This window comes from Prionailurus viverrinus, unplaced genomic scaffold, assembly GCF_022837055.1.
Source record: "Prionailurus viverrinus isolate Anna unplaced genomic scaffold, UM_Priviv_1.0 scaffold_42, whole genome shotgun sequence".
Taxonomy (NCBI): Eukaryota; Metazoa; Chordata; class Mammalia; order Carnivora; family Felidae; genus Prionailurus; species Prionailurus viverrinus.
In genome coordinates, this window is record NW_025927609.1 from 2,057,277 (window position 1) to 2,077,877 (window position 20,601).

At 59.7% G+C, this 20,601-nt stretch overlaps 1 protein-coding gene and 1 long non-coding RNA gene across 2 annotated transcripts in view; one reads left to right on the forward strand and one right to left on the reverse strand.

Moving 5' to 3' along the window:
• TSPEAR (thrombospondin type laminin G domain and EAR repeats) overlaps positions 1 to 15,913 on the forward strand; it is a 154,347-nt gene extending 138,434 nt beyond the window's left edge. Inside the window, exons 10-12 of the mRNA XM_047847038.1 lie at positions 10,348 to 10,535; positions 12,761 to 12,862; positions 15,421 to 15,913. Of these exons, the coding sequence (XP_047702994.1) occupies positions 10,348 to 10,535; positions 12,761 to 12,862; positions 15,421 to 15,574 (444 nt within the window). The 3' untranslated portion in view covers positions 15,575 to 15,913. The remainder of the gene's footprint in view (positions 1 to 10,347; positions 10,536 to 12,760; positions 12,863 to 15,420) is intronic.
• A 3-nt stretch (positions 15,914 to 15,916) lies between these two features.
• Positions 15,917 to 20,601, reverse strand: LOC125159116 (uncharacterized). The gene is made up of 4 exons (XR_007149700.1): positions 20,503 to 20,601; positions 19,505 to 19,677; positions 18,042 to 18,573; positions 15,917 to 17,951 (listed from the first exon to the last, which is right to left on the reverse strand). It is a non-coding gene; the product is annotated as an uncharacterized LOC125159116 (long non-coding RNA).

Consider the following 20,601-nt stretch of genomic DNA (forward strand, 5'->3'; position numbering starts at 1 on the left):
GGGGGGCGGTCATTGCTAGGGCTGCTGGTTCCTGAGATGGGGAGCCCCGGGGAGAAGTGGGACCGGGGTGGGCACGATTCCTTTGCAGCCACGCGCCTTCGTAACGGCCAGAAGGGCTGAGCGGGCCGAGCCGCGTCGGCGGCTGCTGCTGGCCGAGCAGTAACCACACAAAGCACCCGGACCAGGAGCTTCGCCCGCCTCCTCCCACTCAGTCCTCACAGCCACACTGTGAGCTAAGTGCTGCCCCAGTCTCCCTGTACAGCTGGGGAAACTGAGGCACGGGGGTCCCAGGACTCGCCCCTGCCGGAGCCGCAGCTCTGGATGGGAACCCGGGCGGTGCGGTGCTTGCTCTTACTCCATTCGGCGTAAGACAGGGTCCTCGAGCACGCGCTCCTTACGCGGCATCCGCCATCGCTGTGATGCCTTGTGAACGCCAGGACCCGGAAAACAGCTCGGACGGCCTGGGGTGGGGCGGTCCCCAGCAACGGGCCTGGGTGTGTGCACGCCGGTTTGAAGAGCATCCCGCAGCGGGCTGGCCTGGGGTCTGCCTGTCAGGGCCCACGTGGACCTAGACGCCAGGCCTTTGAGACTAAAGACCCGGGAGCGTCTGGGGCCTCCGCTGGGGCGTCTGGGGCCAGACGGCCTGGGAAGCGGGCCTCCACGGTGGCAAAATCAGGAATCCCCAGGAGGCCCGGACACGCGGGGACGGTGGCTGGGAACGAGCTTGTGGCACTGAGCAGCTGTGAAAGGCGACAGGCTGACGCAGCTCGTGTGGAAAGTCCGTGGGCTCTACACTTACCCCGCGTCACCGGGTCGCGTGGATGTCCTACCGTGAGCGCGCCCAGCCTGAGGTGGGGTTCCGGGTGCTCGCACATCTGTAGCCCACACGAGGGGCGACCACAGGAACTGAAGGCTTTATTCTGGAGGAAGATTCAGGAAGCTTGTTTCCAGGTTCCTGCCTGGCTTGGGGGTGCAGTTTGGAGATTTTCACCAATGCCCACCGACGCCTTGACCCTAAACTTCCTGCATCTGAAAAAAGGCCAAGTTAGAGGGTGTTCGTCGTCTTGGCTCCTCATCCGGGGCCACGACCAGGGGGCCTGGCTCCCGGAGCACAGCCCAGCACCGACCAACCTCACCATCACCTCCAAGCCGACGGCTGGGGCCTCCCGGGGTTTGAGCCGATCACACGAGCTGGTAGCTAAAACAGCACGTACGTCCATGCTGGAGACCAGGCTGGCTCTGGGACACAAGGGGGTTTTAAAAATTATACTGATCTGCAGAGGTGTTCAAGGAGGTATTACATTTATAAAGTCAGCACAGAGCTCTGAGGAATCACAAGTATGTTGCTGGCATCACATTGTTAACGTGACTGGAAAATCAAGGCCGGGGAAACTTCTAGAATGCAGAACCAGAAGCTGAGACAGAGAGGATCAAGCCGGGAAATCCAGAAGAAGTGATGCTGGGGAAGAGAGCAACGGGGCCATCAGAGGGGATCCCCGAGACCCGGGAACACCCCCTCGGAGGGGGCGCTGGCCCCGGAGACCGGATCACGCGGGTCTGACTGTGTGAGGAAATTCGCAGGCATCGCAGGAAAGCTCTTAGGACGCTTTCCCAGTTTCTCACCCGTAGCCGTGCGCCCTGGCCCAGAGTCTGCCCTCCGTGATCCTGGGGAGACCACTCAGCCTGGATTCTGTTTGCTGTGCTTTGTGTAGGAGGAGGGACACAGGGTGCCACAAATGTCAGTGGCTTCCTGCCACCGAAGGTTAGTCCTCACCAGGTGAAGCACTGTGAGGTTCCCGGCTCTCCCCTGCCACGTGTCTGCACCGTCGGAGCCTCGACCACGGCCAGGAGAGGCAGGAAGGCCCCACTGGCCGGCACTGGTCACATGAGCTGGCGTAGCTGCATGGGACACTGGGAGAAGTAGGGGAAGGTGCTGTCCTGGAGGTGTGCCCCGTGGGAGTCACGCCCGACACAGGAGATCAGAATCAGAACTGGTGGCTCCAACCAAAGATGGTGGTGAAAGAAAGTTCCAGAATGGGAACCAGTGCCCAGATGGCACAGGTGGGAGGTTAGGGAAGCAGGACTCCGTGCAGGTGGGCTGAACGGGATGCAGGAGTGACCACGCGGGTAGATTCCCCGGGACGGCGTCGCAGGTGCGGCATCCGCAGGGCAGGAGGGAGCGGCTCCCAAGGTGGGGGGCTGGGGGGGGGGGTGCGGCGAGAGGCTGGAAGACATGGTCGTGTGCAGAGATGGGGTCTCCTTCCCCAAGAAGGAAAAAGAGGGAAGCAGGGGTGGATTCCGGAAGAAGCAGCAACGAGCATCTTGTTGAACAGCCACGATGGGCAGCCCTCCGGGGCACGTGTGCGGGAAGCCACAGACAGAGCCGTCACTGTTCAGACTGCACGTGGGGACGGTCCCCAGGGCTGGCCCGGAGCTCCTCCCACCACTGAAACCCCCGGGCAGGGCGTGAGCTCAGCCTGGCCCCAGGCTCTGCCAGAGTGACTTTGGGGCATGGCCAGCGCGCTAGAAATGCGAACAGTGATGTCTGGATTCTAGAGCCATCCTGTGGACAAAGTCTGGGGTCCGACACTGAGTGCATCTCTTGGGGCTCGTCAGTAGAGGGCCAAGGGCAAGGGGAGGTGGAAGGAGGGTGGGGCCCCCTGTCTTCATCCTAGAGCTGCAGTGCGGTGTGAAGAGCCCATGCCCGCACTGCTGGCAGGAATCGGAGGGGTCTCCGCAGGACCCCCTAAGGGGGACAGGCAGCCGCAGCCCCCAGGCAGGGGCAGCTCTGTCTCCAGGTGCCCAGGCCGGGCGCGGGCAGCCTGGGGCTCCCCAACAGGCAGGACCAGGTGGCGCGGAGGCCCGCCCTGTGCTTGGGACACGGTTTTCCCCCTTGCTGGCAGCCACTCTGGGATTTCTGCTGAGGGCCACCTTTCTTGCTTCCCCTTTTGAAAAGCCTTTCTGCCATTTACAGAGATAATTGAAGGGAGGTCTGCGGCTGCATTTACTGGCTCCTGATTCCACCTCAGACCCATTTCACAGCTGAGAAAACGGAGGCTGGGAAGTGAGGGGACCCAGTTGGGGACACGGCTGGTACGTGCAAGAGCCAGTGCATGCAAACGAGGCCCCATCGCTGGTGTGGAGCCTGGAAGGGGCCCCTGGGGATGCGTGTCTCCTCGCCCTGCCTGTGTGTGTGCCCCGTCCCCCTATCACAACAGGGTCGGGACAGGTGCTGAATTCCGCCGAGCAGACTCACCAGGGTCTTAGAAGGCAGGTGGGAGGCACTCCCGGGCTGGGGTTGCAGGAGTCTGTCCTCAGCGACACGGGCGGCGGTGGACAAGCCGGCCTGGGAGGTGGAGGGCGGCCACGCTGCATTTTCGGGCGGCATCTGAGAGCCAGCACCAGCCTGTGCCCAGGCTGGAGCTGTCCCAGCAGCCAGAGCTCTGGGGGCACCGCCACCACCCGGCCCGACGGGCGACAGCAGCCCCGCGCCCGGCCCGGAGGCCTTCTCCCGCATGCCACACCGCCTCATGCCTCGACCACACCTCAAACCCACAAAATCCCACTTTCATGTTTTGCCAACATTTTTCACATCACGTTTAAGTCCTTTTAGGTCCTGGTGATGCCTTCGTGTGTTTACGATTTGGTTTGCAGTTTGTAACGTCTTTTGTGACCGTGAGCTTTGAAGCAGGCAAGGTTGGGTGCTTTGAAGGCGTGCGCACGTGGAGAGGTGCTGACCTCGAGGAGGCCCTTTCTGGAGGCACCAGCCAGACATGGGGTGCAGTGGGGGCAGGGGGGCGTTTGAGCAGTGGCTGTGCACACAGATGTGCTGGGAGGGAGCCGGGGGCATCCCAGGGCTGCAGGGTTTGTGGCTCACCTGGGGCGCATTCCTCAGCCTCACCCCCTACGTCTCCCCACCTCTCCCACCAGGAGTTCTAGAACCTTCCTTCAGCTGGCAGAGTCCAAAGCTCCAATGACTTTGGCCCATCGGCTTAGATCAAAGAAGGCCGGAGCTGGGGGTGTCCGGGAAGGAACGAACCCCACCCACGGGAAACCCCGCCTCTAGCTGTGGGGCCTGGGCCCGGGTCACGCGGTGTGGACCCAGAATGGAGGGGAGAGGCGAGCGGCTGACCAAGTCAGGGTGTGGATGTGGGAGGCGGGACTGATGCATGTGCCGCTGGCAGAAATGAGGTCCAAGAGCCAGAGGGGCCAGCTGAGCGCCCAAGGGAGCCCTGGGAGAAAGGGTGTGAAGTGTGGGGAAACAGGTTGTCGGGGGGGGGGGGGGCAGGCAGGCTGGTTATCAGCGGGTGTGCGGGGCCGGGGGCTTGAAGCTGAAGTTTGTCAGAAACGTAGCTTCCACCGGGAATGTAAAGGGCCAGGAAGGAACTGGAAGACAGGCCAGAACGTTGGGTTCAGAGCCCTACCGAGGGGAGGGTCGCGTAAGAGTGCCCCTCGGTGGTCGGTGCGCCGGACAGCCCTGGGAGGGGGCTTCCTCCTGGTGACTTCTGCGGCCAGGCAGCCTGGGGGATGGGACCCTCGCCCACTTCGGCCACCTGCATGCCACGAGGACAGCAGCGTCCCCCCGGGACCCTTTGGGGGAGCTGCCTGCGTGCCCCTGGCAGCTCATCCCGCCTCCCGTCCTGCACCCCAGGCACCCCCTGACCTCGATTCTTTGCTCCCCGAAGCCAGAACCCAAGGGCCTCCTGGCCCAGCAGCTGATCCTCTCCTTCCCGGGAGCCCACCCACCCTGGAGGGAGGTTGTCAGGGGCTCCAGGTACACCTGGCTGCCAAGTCCCCCAGAAGTGCCATTATCCCCGTGAGGTGCGTGGGCAGCCCGCCAGGCCGCGTGCTGGGGGCTGTTGGGACAGGGCACCGGGGGATTTCCACTCAGAAGGAGGGAGGGAGGGGCCCGCCCAGCCCAGCAGGTGCCTGGCTACCTTGCTGGGTGCCAGGCAGGGTTTGGCAGAGCTGTTTGATGTGGGAAGTTCTTCTTCTCTCTCTGATGAGTCCCTAACGTGCCTAGAATCCAGGAGCCGCCTGACATCGAGCCCCAGGCCCATACACCCCGTGCCCAGGCTGGTGCAGCCCCAGGTAGAGACTCTCCCCACTCTCACTTCTGAGCCACGGGAGCCCGGCCTCCGGCCCAGGGCGAGGGTGTTGGCCCTGTTCTGTGAGGGCCGCTGGCAGCCCCGTGCGGGGAGGAGGGGTCGCTGACGGCCAACGGCCATGATCGGGGAGACCTCGTGTGGGCCTCTGCCACCCTCTGCCCAGATGAAATACAGGATGCCTCGTTCAGTTTGAATTCCAGGTAAACAATGAATCATTTCTTGTAAAATCATGTCCCAAGTCGTGCATGGGATACACATAGACTGAAAACTCATTGTTTATCCGAAATGCAGATTGGATGAGGCACCCCCATACTGGCCGTGGCAGGCGCCCCAGGGCAGTGGGCGTGCGGACGAGAGCCTCGAAACCACACACACCTGAGTGCTCCCCCCTGCCTTACTGCCACCAGACACACCTCGTCCTTCCTCCTCCCCCGGGACCTCTTCTCCCTGTGCTCCCAGAGCCTCCCGCAGCCCCTCCGTGCTGGGACTGAAGACAGGTGAGCAGGCCGAGGGTCACTTGGAGCTGGAAGGAAGCCGTGGCGACTGGGGAGATCCCGTCCTCAGAGCAGCTCCTGGCCGCTTGTACTGCAAGGGTGGGCCCAAGCGCATGTGTGCGTGCAGATATGCACACGTGTGTGCATGGGTGCGCGTGCATGTCTTGTGTATGTGAGTGTGCGCGGGTGTGTATGTGCCTACACACGTGTGTGCATCCGCATGCACGCAGGCACGTGCATGTGTGTATACAGGTGCGTGTGTGTGCGTGTTTGTACAAGGTGCATGTGTGTGCACAGGTGCAGGTCTGTGTGTGCAGGTGTGTGTGCAAGCATGTGCGTTTGCAAGTGTTAGTTTCCCAGTGACGTGGCTTCTTCAGCACAAGGCTGGGGGAGCATGTGACATTCTGACGACTCCCGTTCGGTTTCTGGGAAGTCACAGAACCGCAGGCGGAACTCTGCATCCGTGGGTCCTGAGCAGGTGTCACAGAGAGGACAGGGCTGAAGACTCCATGAGCCCCAAGTGTCTCAGAGCCTCCTCAGATGGTGTGAGGTGGCCCCAGGGGACGGAAATCGTGCCACCTCGTGGAGCCACAGCCACGACAGGACAAGCTCATCCAAGAAAGCTTTAGCCCGGCTCCTGGCCCCCGCGTGGAGGCAGTGAGTGCCAGGTGTCCTGGCCCCTTGTCCTTGTCCTTGTGGCTCTTATTCTTTTAGCCGAAACTCGCCTGTTTCTGCTCCTCAGGACAGGTCCGGACCCGTTTCTAGAGCAGCAGAACTGGGAGCCCAAGCGGGGCGAGGCCTGTCCTCCGTCAGGGCCCTGTTGGCTGGGTCACGGCAGGCAATGGCGCCCTCTGCTGGGCGTGGAGAGAATGCCGCCACGTCAGGCCAGAGTTTGTTCTTTGTCCCGCGGCCAGGGTTGGCTCGGCTCTGAGGCTGACGGGGGACGGGGCAGCACATCCCGAATCTGCACGTGGGCAAAGTGACAGACGTGCCGAGAAGGGGCAGGCACGTGAGGCCTCGCTGGGCATTGTGTAGCCAGGGAGGGACGCGGTGGCGGGTCACAGGCACGCTCCTGCCGTACGGCCAGCTCCGGCCCAGCCAGGACAATCTGGGACCCGCCCCCCGGCCGGACGCAGTGTCCCCAGGGGAGCAGCCCGGTCCCCAGCCTGCCCGCTGCGTGGCTTTGGGCATCCCCTCGCCCCTGGGCTCGGTCCTAGTCCACACAAAGGAATCCCCCTAGACCCCGGCCCTGAGCACGGCCCCAAAATGTGCAGGGCGGGGACCGTGTTAAGAGCCAACTGTTGCCCAAACACGAGGAGTATCCCTGTGTCCGGGGCCGCGGCGGCCGGCAGGATGTGTGGAAATGACCTCCTGTCCTTAGCACGCTGCAGGGGTTCCCCAGCAACGTGCCTCAGACACTGACCCAAAGCACCAAAGACAAATCTTTTTCTTGCCTCTGAGGTGCCTGTGGACACAGATCCTGGATCTATTGTCCTGTTCCAGCTTTCTCGGTGGCCGGAAAAGCTGAAAGTTAGCCTTGGAAAGAAGGAACGGACCCTCTGCCTTCCACCACGCTTCATTCTCACAGGCCCCACCCCCACGCTTTCTGCCCCCCCACACACACACAGCTCCCCACTACCCCCTGCCACCGGGCAGGTGCACCCAGAACACGCCGAGCGCCTCCTCTGGGCTCCACCACGGCCCCACGGAAGATTCCAGATGAGGAGAAAACGTTTGCTTTTGTCAGCATTTTTACACATTGGGTGCGAAGTGATGTCTCTGTGTGGTTTCAAGTTGTTAATTCCCTGAGGACTCAAGATAGGGGGCGTGTGTCCATGCATTTATTGGCTTTCTGTACTTTCATTTGGGAAATGTCTTTTGTCCTTATTTTAATTTTTTTTTTTTGCCTTTTCATTATTGAAAGACAGCTGTGCTCACCACTATGCCACCAACACGCCTTTTCACTATTGACAACGTAGGAGTAATAGCCTTGTGACAATATAATGTTATCCCTACCTGTGTGTCGGGCTGCTGTGCAACGTGTGTGCGCACGTGTGTGTACATGTGTGCAAGCGCGTGCATGCATGTGTGTGCGTGCACGTGTGTGTGCATGTGTACATGTGTGTGCTGTGTGTGCTTGCTTTAGACGCCCGGGATCTGTCAGTATTTTGCTGTGAACGCTCAGCTGTCTGTATACGCCCAGAGCTCACCTTCCAGCGCCCTTGAGCATCTGTGCGGCAGACCCTGGCTCGGCCCGGCGGGGTCTGCCCTCAGCCCTGGCAGTGGCCTCCAGCTTTCCTGCAAAGCAGGGCTGCTGGCAATCATTCTGTCACTTCTGTCTGAAAAGGGCTTCATTTCACTTTCATTTGTGAAGGATAATCTCACCAGTTTTAGAATTCAGAGCTCACACACTTTGAGGATGTTTCTCTGTTGACGCTGGTCTCCCGTGAGAAGTCTGGGGTCACAGGCACGGCCGTCCCTGCACTGATGTAGCGAATGTGTCTTCTCCCGCTGCCTTTGAGGTTCTCGCCTTGTCTTCTGTTTCAGTGATTTGAGCACCACGTGTCTGGGCGTGGATTTTTGTGTTTATTCTGCGTTGGGTCTCTGATCTCGGATCTGTGGTTTGGTGTTTTTAATCAAATGTGGGAAGATTTTGATTTAAAGGTTTTCTTCTGCCTCGTTCTCTTTTCCTTCTGGAAGGTCCAGCTGTATGTGCGTTGGATCGCGTTGCATTATCCCCGTTCTGTTCATGTTTGTTACCATCCCCTTTGTGTGTTTCAGTTTGGGTAACCGCCAGGGGTCTCCCTTCTGGCTCCCTGACGCCCTCTGGACGGCCGGCCGGGTGGCTCCCCGTCCCAGCCCTTTTCCCTACACTCTCATCAGAGTCATCGTGGCTTCTGCAGCTTCAGTATTGGCACCGTTGGTACATTTCTGTCCAGTATTTTCTCTTGATCAGGGGTCACGCTTGCCTTCTGCTTACGCTTCTGGCCTCTCGCCTGTTGTTTGTCTGTGGGTCCCGGGAAGCTCGCCCCATGTGTGCAGTTCGGGAGCCAGACAAGGACTTGAGAGAGGTTAACGGGGAGACATCGGGGCTCCCCCTTCTGAGCCTCCCTCCTCTCTCGGATATTCCCCTTCTGTCTCTAGACACTCTGGAACTCCAGACTCTCCCCTCAAGACCCCCAGCCAGTCAGCCTGCTGCACCCACCCGAGCGCAATGCCCACGTGCGGTGGGACAAGGACAGTCTGGGACAGTCCTCAGAGGAAAAGTCAGACAAGCACACACCTTGTGCATGTGATTCCCTTTGTTCAAGGGTCACGGCCCCTCCGGTTCTGCCTGCCCTTGGCCACTCTCCAGAACCTTCCGATAGTTGCATGCACAGTCGTGTTTACAGTTGCTTTCGGCAGGGGTCAGTCTAGCAGGCAGCCCTCTGCCACCATCAGAAGCCGAAAGTCAGGAGGCAAACTTCAAAAAAAAATTTTTTTTTAATGTTTATTTTTGAGAGAGAGAAACAGAGCACAAGCAGGGGAGGGGCAAAGAGAGAGAGAGAGAGACAGAATCCAAAGCAGGCTCCAGGCTCTGAGCTGTCAGCCCTGACGTGGGGCTTGAACCCATGAACCATGAGATCGTGACCTGAGCTGAAGTCGGACACTTAACCAACTGAGCCCCCCAGGTGCCCCTGGAGGCAAACTTTTAAAGACAACCTCAATGCAAAGTGTGCCACTGGAGAGTTTCTGCAGCTCTCACCAGCCCGTGGGGACAGATGGGGTCAACAGAACCCCCTTCCTGCGGACATGGGAACTGAAGGCCCGGCAGCCTGCACTTGCCGTGGTTCAGGCTCCCCTGGGCGTTGACATGCTCTCCCATCGGCCACAGACCCCGCCCCGGGGAGCGACCACGTTCTCCCTCTCCTCGGCCCCTACCATTTGCTGTCGCCCAAAGGGCCTCTCCCTGTGCCCTTCCCTGGTTTTCCTGGGAAAATGTCTCCGTTTATTTCCGCCCCCGCCCTCTCCCTCCAGGGCTCAGACCCAGGGCCCGGACCCGGACCCCTTGGGTCCTCTCCTTCCCTGCACCACCTGCGTCACCACAATCCCTGAGATGCTGGCCATAAACCGGACATGAACTTCCTCCTCGTGGGCCCCACGTGCAAATCAGCGCGTGCAGCTGGAGGTCGGGGCAAAGGCTCCATGGCTCGCCACTCGTGTCCAAGTCCGGCCCCGTTGCGCCACGTGTGTCTCACCCCCGAGGGCTGTAAGTGATTTGTGGACAAGCAGTCTGCATGGGAGCCCAGAGACGGGGCTGCCGACAGGGTCCGAAGAAAGCCTCAGGCCAGGGAGAGCGTGTGGTGAGGAACACAAGTATCTAGAGGCTGCTCCCGAGTTCAGAGCCAGGACTGGAGGAAGCAGGGAGGGCTCGCTCCCTGGAAGAGGTGTCATAGCAGCTGGAGGGGCAGCATCGCGCATGGGGGAGTGGGGGACTCAGAAGGCTAAGGGGCACTTTGCACAGATGACCTCTTCGGGCGTGGGTGCAGCTGGGCACCCACCCTCGGGACAGGAGTGGTGGCGACGAGGCCGGGAAAGCGAGCGAAGCCAGACAGGGACGCCACCCGACTGGTGCGTGCAGCGCTGCGGGGCCCCAGCCGCGTCTGCGGGTTAGGGGTGTCTCCCCCGCGGCCGCGCCGGGACCCTTCCGAGGGCCTCTCTTCACGCCCGCCCCCCCCCCCCCCGCACTCCTCTTTCTGTCCCAGACGTTCGGCGCCGCGGACTGGGAGGTGTTTCACATCGGAGAGAGGGTCTTCCTGGCCGTCGCCAACAGTCACAGCTACGACGTGGAAATGGAAGCACGCAACGACTCCTACGTCATCAACTCGGTCATCTACGAGCTGAATGTCACCGCGCAGACCTTCGTCAGGTTCCAGGAGATCACCACCTGCAGGTGCGCCTCGAGGCCGGGGGCCGGCTAGAAGGGCAGGGCACGGCGTCCCAGGGGCTCTGGGGCGTCGGCTGCCTGCGCTGCCCGCTGGGGCCCACCCGGCGGAGGCGGCAGGGCTCTGAGCCCCGCGCCAGACTCCCAGGGCACACGCGGCGGCCGCCTGAGGCGCGGTGCGCGGCCGCTGGGGGCGTGACGTGGCCTCACTCCTCAACACGTTGCGAACCTCCCGCTGGGCCCGCTGACGGACTCCGTGGCCTCTGGATTGCGAGTCTGCACGACGAGCAACCGTCTCGAATAAGCTTCGACTTGGCAAACGCGCGACGTCTTGCCGCACGCCCAGCGTCACGTGACCCCAGCTGAGCCAGCGGTTCTTGAAATGTGCTTTGAGATACGAGTGCTTTGGATGACGAGCCTGTTTCCAGGGCGAACTGCGCTCGCAGACCAAGGTTTTACTGTATTTGTGGGCTCGGCTCTCACCGCTTTCCAACACTGTGGCTGGTTGGTTGGCTGCGATTCAGTGATTTTTACTAAATTCACAGAGATGTGCAACCACCACCAGGTAACTTGGAACGTTTCCATCACCCCAAGAAGAACCCCTACCATTCAGCTGCCCCTCCTGCCCCCACCCCAACCCTGGCAACCAGGCTCTACTTTCTGTCTCCACGGGGTTCCCCATTCTGGATGTTTTCAAGACATGGAGTCATATGGGAGGTGGCCTTTGGTGCCTGGCCGCTGTCACTCAGCGTGGTCCTCAAGGTTCACGCACGCTCCCGTGTGTGTCAGCACTCGCCGAAGAATACTCCATTATGCGTGGGCGGATCCGTTTTGTGTACCCCCTAGATGATGGACATGTGGGTCTCTCCACCTTGACCAAACGGTGTGGCTCTGGAGGACAGAGATATACCCGTTCTGGGGGCTCGGCAGGGACTCACGGCTGGACACCTCCGTTTCTACCGCGTTAAAGCAAAGCTGGCCTCTGCTAGGAGTCTGGTGCAGACAGCGTGAGTCCCACGCGCCTTGACTCGAGAACCCGCCGCCTCTGGACGACTACCTCCCGGGGCACGACCCTGCCCGTCACCCGCGGCCACACCGCACAGGTGAAGGCGTGGCCGGCCTCTCCTCGGGGAGCACTTTGGAACCGAATCATAACTGGCCGTCACTGGAGGCGGCCCTAGACACGAACCTGGTGGTGGAAGAGAAGAGGCAATGACCCCGAGTGTGCCAGGGGCCACGTGAGCCCCCTGCTCTAGGCCAGCGCCTCGGCCCCCACAAGGAAGGAGCCCAGAGGCAAGTCCGCAGTAACACGGGTGGCCCTCCACCCCCTGAACAGGCCACGGCTCTGAGCTGCTGGACGCAGACACAGTGGCCTGGCCTTGGGCGCCCGGCCGCATCCCGCCTGCCGCACAGCGGTGGCCTCGGCTTCCCCATCCAAGAGGAGTGCGGCGGCAGAGGGTGGGGCGTGGGATGAGAAACAGAGCTTCTGAACGCAGGAGGAAGTTTCTGTGTCGGCACCTGAGCAGGTACCAAGCAGGGAGCCGAGGGGCAAGCCCGCGTCCTCACTCCTGCCTCCAGGGGCTCTGCACGCCCCCGCGGAGTGACCGCAAGCTGGGGACCTCTTCTCCGCTGGCTCCCCGCTCTTCACAGTGACGGAGTTTTGCCTTCGTTCCGCGGCAGCACCCGTGGACGGACGGAGGGATAAGCAAACCGTCCTTCCACACGGTGGAGGGTCATCCGGCCTTGAAAGGGCTGTGACGCAGGCCACCACACGGCGGACCTCGAGGACGTCATAGCGAGTGAGATAGGCCAGTCACCAAAGGACAAAAACAGTGTGATTCCACTCGTATGAGGCCCCTCGAGCTTGCAATTCAGAGACGGGGAGCGGGGTGGGGGCCAGGGCTGGGGGCGCGGGGCTCAGTTTGGGGACCCGAGAAGTTTCCGGAGACGGACAGTGGCGACGTTAGACAGTGTTATTAATGTACTTAACACTGCTCGACTGTATGCTTGAAAATGGACGGGATGAAAATTTGATGCCATTTTATGATTTAAATTCAAAAAACGTTTTTAAAGTGAACGACCAGTTCGCACCTCCCCGGAACGGACCCATGCACCGTGTCACGAAATCGCTCTGGATCTTGGGTGGGCAGTGGGCCCGGGGTTCTGCGCCTGGGGGAACGGGCTGGAAGCCAGAGCGCCGGCTGCCGCTGATGCCTGCTCACCTGTCTCCGCAGCGCTCTGGACTGGGAGTTTTTCTCGGTGGGAGAAGATTATTTCCTGGTGGTCGCAAACTCCTTCGACGGAAACACCTTCCTGGTAAACAGTATTATTTACAGGTAAGGAGACTCCGAGGGGCACCCCCTTCCACACAGCCTGGGTTTGTCGGCAGTGGGGTGAGCGCCGGCCACAGCCAGGCACAGGCGGGCAGTCTGTGGGTCCCCTCAGAGCAGGCCGAGTCTGGGTCATGCCCCGGGGTCAGCCGGGTGGCCCGCTGGTCACGCAGACGCCCCCACCGTCGGATCCTGGCCGCAGGCACGGTATTCCGACACCGTGCCTTGAGATTTCGCGATATTTCATCCTATGAAATGTTCCCGTCCAGGACTGTGGCAGCTCTGTCCCCATGTCAGATGTCCTGCCTTTCCTCACACACGCACCGGGGCGCTGTCTTGAAGTCGCCTCTGGGAGGTCTTCGAGTTGTGTGAGCCCAACACCTGGGACGTTTCCCTTTCTATCTCCAGCTGTTGATCATGACGTTTTCCACCTGCCCCCCCCAGACTGGGATGGTTCAAATAGTAAGATGTATCTACTTCCTTTGTGGTTAGCTTAAATTCTTTTATTTTATTATTATTTTTTTTTTACATTTTTATTTATTTTTGAGAGACAGAGCACAAGCAGGGGAGGGACAGAGAGAGAGGGAGACACAGAATCCGAAGCAGGCTCCGGGCTCCGAGCCGTCAGCACAGAGCCTGACGCGGGGCTCGAACCCGCAGACGGTCAGATCATGACCTGAGCCGAAGTCAGACACTTAACTGACTGAGCCATCCAGGCAGTCCTGGCTTAAATTCTCTTATAAAGCCACTGGGACTTTGTTCGCATTCAATAGCATCTCTTGAACAACTTGCCCAATTTCTCCCAGGGTTATCAGTGAAGTCAGTTTTTTCTTTTACCTGTTCTCCAATTTTGGTCATCTATATCTTACTAGAAAAATCGCCAAGTTTCTTTAGCCAGTTTGATTTACTAGAAAGTAGAATTTTTAACATGCCAAAGTAGTTTTGAAATTCATGTGGAAGAATAAGTTTTCAAATGTGGCCAAGATTTTGAAAAAACACAGTAGGGGAGGAGGCCCTCAGACAATGGAAACACAGCAGGTGGTTTCTGCGAAAACTAAACACGCAGGCGGGAAGGCATATAGTCCAGAAGAGAAGCCAGCAATTTATGAACATTTAATGTGATAAATGTGTTTCAAGTCAATGAGGAAAGCATGTGCTATGTGTTACTTAATAAGTAATTGTGTATAATTTCCTATCCGTCCGGAGGAAAACACAGCCATACCCTGCTGCATATTATACACAGAAATAAACTTTACAGGGATTAAAAATCTAACTGTAAGCAAGTAAACAACAGAAATTTTAGCAGAAAAGCTAAGACAACTTTGACCGCAAGCTTACCCAGGAGGGCGCGACGCCTCCGTAAACAAGGCCTGTGCAAGGTTGCTGGGAAGATATCCTAAACTTCAGGGTTCTGGGGGAAAAGGCATCCTATTCACAAAGAAAACTATTGGGACGCCTGGGTGGCTCAGTTAAGTGTCTGACTTAGGCTCGGATCATGATCTCACGGTCTGTGGGTTCGAGCCCCGTGTCGGGCTCTGTGCTGACAGCTCAGAGCCTGGAGCCTGTTTCGGATTCTGTGTCTCCCTCTCTCTCTCTCTCTCTCTCAAAAAAAAAAAAAAAAAAAAAAAAAATTAAAAACAAAACTTATGACCACACATTTAATGGAAGAGGAACCCCTACAGGTTAATCAAAGCTAATTTTAATTTGGAAAAATGGGCAAGGGCACGAACAGGAATCACGGGAAGAAAATCAGAAACCTGAGTAGAGTACACATTAGGAGCTGTTCTCTCAAAGCCTGAGGACGGTGCCTCCCCAGCCTTAAAGGCTGTTTGAAGGCCCCGCCCCTTGCGGAACAGCCCCGCCCTTCCTTCCCCGTCAGAACAGGACCTGCCCAGGCCTTTCTGGGAAGTTTCTGGGCAAATACCCAATGAAAACCATGGTGCCCTTTGACCCAGGTGCCCGCTGTGGGAACCCCACCCTAGAAAGTGAAGCCACCGCCAGTGAACCCCTTTTGGGTGGCAAACCCTAGAACGACTGATGGCCACACATGGTGGGCAGGTGTGGGGGCCCAAAGTGGGGAGGGGGCCGGGCTGCAGAGCCCCCTGTAAACAGACGGCACGATGGTGATGCCCTTGTGGTGACAGGTATGTGTTTGAGGGCACGTGCTCACTGTCAACACCGACCCCAGGAGTAGGGGAGGCCCTGGCTCAGCCCCTACAATGAACCTTCTGGAACCGCCGGGATCCCGTCCACGTCCCCCCTGCCTGTTGAGGGGGGGTGCCTGCCGCACGGCACTCTGGACCAGGGGCAGAATCTGGGATGGATGCGAGGAGCTGTGGGGTCTGGGACAGGGCAGTGTCCCCCTTCCTGCCTCAGTTTCCCTCTCTGCAGGCTGACTGTGGTGCGGAGAGCTTGTGCAGTCCGGGGGGGGGGGGGGGGGCAGATGGGGGCAGAGGGGCAGGAGCAGGCCCGGAGAGGGTCCCGGAGGGTCCCGCTCGGACGCCCAGCGCACCTCGCCCCGCCCCCGCCTGTGGCCGGCCAGGCTGACGGTATGTCTCCGGCAGGTGGCAGGGGTATGAAGGGTTCGTGGCCGTGCACAACCTCCCGACCTTCGGCTGCAGAGACTGGGAGACCTTCCGCACCGCGGCGGGTTCCTACCTCGTCTACTCCAGCGCGAAGGAGCCCCGCTCCCGGGTGCTGAAGCTGAGGACGGGGTGAGGGCACCGGCGCCCCTCCCGGAGCCCTGGGAGAAGCCGGCCCTTTCTGGGCCCTGGCCCTCGTCCGGGGGGCCGTCCGTCCACCTCTCTGCCCCGGTGACCGTCGCGGCGGATTTGGGGGCTCCGCGGGCGGTCGGGCCGGAGTCGGGTGCTGCCCTGCGAGCCCGGGCGGGCTGCCCGGGGTTCGCCTCAAGGGAGAAGTTCATACAAAATTTTACCTCAGAACCAGCGGGACCTCCCCACGGTCCTCCCGGCCCACCCGGGCGCGGGCACAGGCTTCACACGGATTCACGTATCTCACACCGGCTATTTATTGTATACTGTCTGTACAGAAATATATTTATGATGCTCTTTACCAAAGGCCTGAAGGCGTCTGCGTGTTTGTGGGGGGGACGGTTCACTCGGCCAGCGCGGTGGGATGTGCCCTCGGGTCCCGGGTCGCCGAGCCGGAGGGCGCCCCTCCTCTGCAGGGACCCGCTGCCTCTTCTGGCCTCGGTTTAGCCAGGAATGCGGCGGGGGTCGGTTTCGGGGAGGAACCAGCGGTGCGGGGACTGGGTCCCACCCCGTCCCACCCCGTGCGAAGCCACGCAGGCCGGCGCCCTGGTCACTGCACTGGCCTCGTGGACGTGCGGGGTGCACTGGGGACACCTCCTCGGGGCCCGCGCTCACTCAGCTCCCGTGTCTAGAGCCCCAGCCCTGCCCGGCGGGGGCCTCCTGCCTCCCTGGGCGCCACAGGACACACGCCCTCGCAATCTGCGTGTAAAACGATGGCCACGTGCTGCAGCCTTTGCTGGGAAGGCCTGTGGGGTGAGCGCCAGGCCAGGCCTATTGCGTCACCCATGGCCACGGGCTCCAGGAGAGCGAGGGCCGGGGAGGGACGTGGAGCCGGGCCACTGCCCGAGCTCAGGGGCCCACCCTTGGTTTGGTACTCTGCTGCTTCTGTCTTTCATGTTTCAACTCTCGGTGATCTTTGCCCAAGATCACAGAGCAGGGGGCACGGTGCAGCCCCAGCTGTCGCCGGGGTCTGGCTCCCCACGGCCACGTGCATGTGAGAACGGGGTGCCCTTCCCGCTCCCAGGAAGGAAACCTGCCCCACGCCTCCTCCGGCCAGGCCAGATTTGGGATTTCAATACGGATTTCCAAAAGCTGAGATTTTTCTGAGCCCCCTTCAGGCCAGTAAGCGGACCGTGTGCCTCGGGGAGGGCTGGAGCTGACCCCGGACGAGGATGTCCCTCCCCAGGGAGAGCCACAGAGGGCAGGGGGGCCTGGGGCTCGAGGGAGGTCTGGGCCAGGTGGTGATGGCGACAGCCGGTCCAGGGACAGCCGGCTGAGGGTGCCACATAAAAATGCAGGCTCTCCAGCTAAATCTGAATCACAGGTGAACCACGGATGCTGTTTTTAGTATATGTGAACCCCAAATACTGCACGGAACATACACTAAAGGGGTATTTGTCGTTCCCCTGAAATTCAGATTCAAAGCGGTGTCCTGCACTCCCAGAGAGGGGTCGTGGGGAGACGAGACCTTCTTAGGGCCAACGGGGGGGCGGGGCCTCTGATTTTATCTGAGCTTTGACATAAGGAAGAAAGAGACCCCACGGGCTGGGGTGGCCTGCCGGGGGGCGGGCAGCCCTCGGGCAGGGTCGGCAGAGGGCACTGGTGGGTGGTCATCTTGGGGGCTTATTCCACAGGTGCCTCCACACAGGAGAGGGGAGGCCGGCCCGGGATGGTTACTTTTTTGTGTCAACCGGGAGGATGTTTCTGGATGAGATTAACACACATCACAGGAGTCTGGATAAAGCAGGTGGCCTTCCGCAATGCAGGGGCCTCACCCAATCAGGTGAAGGGAGGAATGGAACAAAAGACCAGCCTCCCCGGCAAGGGGGATTCTCCCGCCTTCAGACCGGAATGCACCTTCGGCCCTGCCAGGTCTCCCCCCGGCCGGTGGCCCTCAGCAGCCGCTGAAATCCTCCGCACCCGGTCCCTGTGACAAAGCTCTTGTTTCTACACATCCCGTCCTGGCGGTTTTGATGCTCTGGAGAGGCCTGGTGAACACAAGAGGCTAACAGGCAACGGCCCGCAGGAGTCCCACTTGCCACTTCCTGACCACCGAGCCTCAGTTTACCCATGGGGGAGGGGCCAGCCGGGCGCCACCCCACGCAGCTTCTCTCCCCCTGGAGTGACCCAGACGTACACCAGTGGCCTCTCTGCCAGGCTGGTGTTGCTGTGTGTCTGGCTCGCCATGGGGGATGCGGTGGTCCCCAGGGAGGAAGGAGGCAGGTGACAGCGGCACATACAGTGGGAGCCACCTCATCCTGCCCGGGACTTTGCAAGCAAACGGTGCCCCCGCGTCCTTGGCACAGAATCTGATCTCCGTTCTACTGGGTGGAAACACAAAAGTGTAAATCAAGATCTGTTTAAATTACAAACGCAAGCAAGAGGGGAAGTGGAGAGAACACTAAAATATTTACATCTTTTCAAGTAAGCTCTCCTGGTTTTTGTCCGTTGATGAGCATTTGCAAGGCGGCCTGCTCTTTCCCATGAATTCGCACGTGGTTTGACGTGGCCACCTGCTTGTCACTTTGGCAGCTGAGCCGCATTTCACCGAGGCGGTATTCCGGAGCGTGCCGGGCTGGGCGTCTTTTGTTAACCCGTCGGACTCTCAACCGTCTTTACGGCGGTAAATAACTTGAAGGACGTGTTGGTACAGCTGCAGTTCTCTTGGGGTCATTTCTCCGAAGTCGCGATTTCCGGGAGAAACATCCGTGAAAACTTCTGCACAGACTTCTCACTCCCAGGGCTCCCTCCTGAAGCCCGGACGAGGCTCGGCACGACCAGGGTGCGGGATCACACCTGCCCCGTCAGCCCGGCCAACGCGGGGCTTCGCCCATTTCACCATCCACCAGGTCAGTACGTGGAGCGCCCTGGCAAGGTTGCGTGTTCACCGCGGTCGACACTGGACACTTCTGGCACGATGGGCTCCTCTTCCGGGCACCTCTTAACCTCGGCACCACCAACATCCCCCTCACCCTCTGCCACACATGCACATGTATACCTCACATACATGCATGTCCCCCCCAGGCACACATGCCTGCACACACGCACACACACAGACATACGCACCTGCACACACACACCCATGCACATCCCCCTCACAGACACACCCACTCATGTACACACACATAACCACCCCATGCACACACGTGCACATGTATGCACACACACACACCTCATATACATGCACACCCACACGCACCCACACACGTGCACACACCCCCACATACTCCCTTCACATACCCACTGATGCACATGCACATGTGCACCCCATGCACACATATGCACATATACGCACATACCACTTCACATGCACGCACACCTACACACACCCACACACATGCACATCCCCCACACATACATAGACACCCACTCACGCACACACACATGCACACACATGCACATACACATACATTCCACTCAAACACATATTCACTCATCCACACATGCCTACACACACGTACACGCACCCATGCATATACACCTGCATGTGAACACACACCCATGCACATGTGCATATACACTCTTACATGTGTGCAAATGCACATATACCCCACAGCTGTGCACACACACACGCACACAGGTGTGTACAAACCTTCCAGGCCCTTCTAGCCAGGGACCGTGTCTTGGGCATGTCCCCAAGGTGCCCTGGGAGATCCCAACCTTCCCCAGGGTGTAGGTGCTCCAGGTGCTCCCTGACCTTCCCCAGGGTGTATGTGCTCCAGGTGCTCCCCACTTTCTCCAGGGTGCACATGTTCTAAGTGCTCCCCAACCTTCCCCAGGGCAGGTGCCCCAAGTGCTCCCCAACCTTCCCAGGGTTCACGTGCTCCAGATGCTCCCCAACCTTCCCCAGGGTGCAGGTGCTCCAGATGCTCCCCACCTTCCCAGGGTTCACATGCTCCAGGTGCTCCCCGACCTTCCCCAGGGTGCAGGTGCCCCAAGTGCTCCACACCGTCCCCAGGGCAGGTGCCCGGAGTGCTCCCCAGCGTCCCCTTCTCTAGTTGTATGTTGCTGAGAAGACCGTCCAGCGGGACCGTGGAGTGCACACACTTCCTGTCAGATGGAGCGGGGTCAAGCCCTGTTTCTTCTCTTTACTGTTTGAACTCGAGCAAGTAACCGAACCCCTCAACCTTGGTCTCCTGGGGTCCCTCACATCTAAAATAGGGGACCCCTCATCCCCGGGGCTGCAGCATGAGGACGTGGTATGGCTGCTGCGTGGCCCGGGGCACCATTCCTGGACACACGAGTAGGCAACGGTTGGACCGGCCTCGTGGCCACTTACCTGCCCAGGTGTGTTTTCCTAAACAAACTTGGATCACGTAAAATCACTTTTGAAAGAGAAAGACAGGCTGTCCTACTTCTGAACATAGATTCCTTGCCTTAAACCACATGCTAGCAAATCGGCAACACACAACGCCCAAGGGGGTTTCCCCGCTCCTGGGAGGACCGTTTCGTACTGGGACAGCCTCTAAAATGATCTGTTATGATTAGCAGCTCGTAAGCGAGCCTGGAGTGAAAGGGCATCTCAACAAGGCGCGTGGCTCCGTGACTCCGAAGCCGCTCCTTAATTTTGCCCTCGTTTTTCATTTTCTTTTGATTTAATTTTATTTAACTAAGACGCACGGACCGTAAGTGTCCCGTTCAGTGAGTTTTGCCAATTATGCAAATCCAGACAACCAGCCCCGGATAAGGTCTAGAGTCTTTCCCGGGGGGCCCCGTTCCGGCCAATCCCCGCCGCGCCACCTCCCGCCTCTGTCGCTGGCAAGCTTTGTCACCCCCGGGTTCCCTTCAGCGGGGTGCACACTCGCACTCCCGTGTGCCTCTGTCACTCTGCTACGTGGTGGCCACGCCTGCACTTTGCTCATTCTTATTACCGACCTTATTGTTCACTTTGTCGCTTTCTCCCCTGGCAGGACTAGCTCGTCGCTTGTGCACCCGTTGATGGGCCTCTGGGTGCTTTCCCGAGTGCGACTGCTG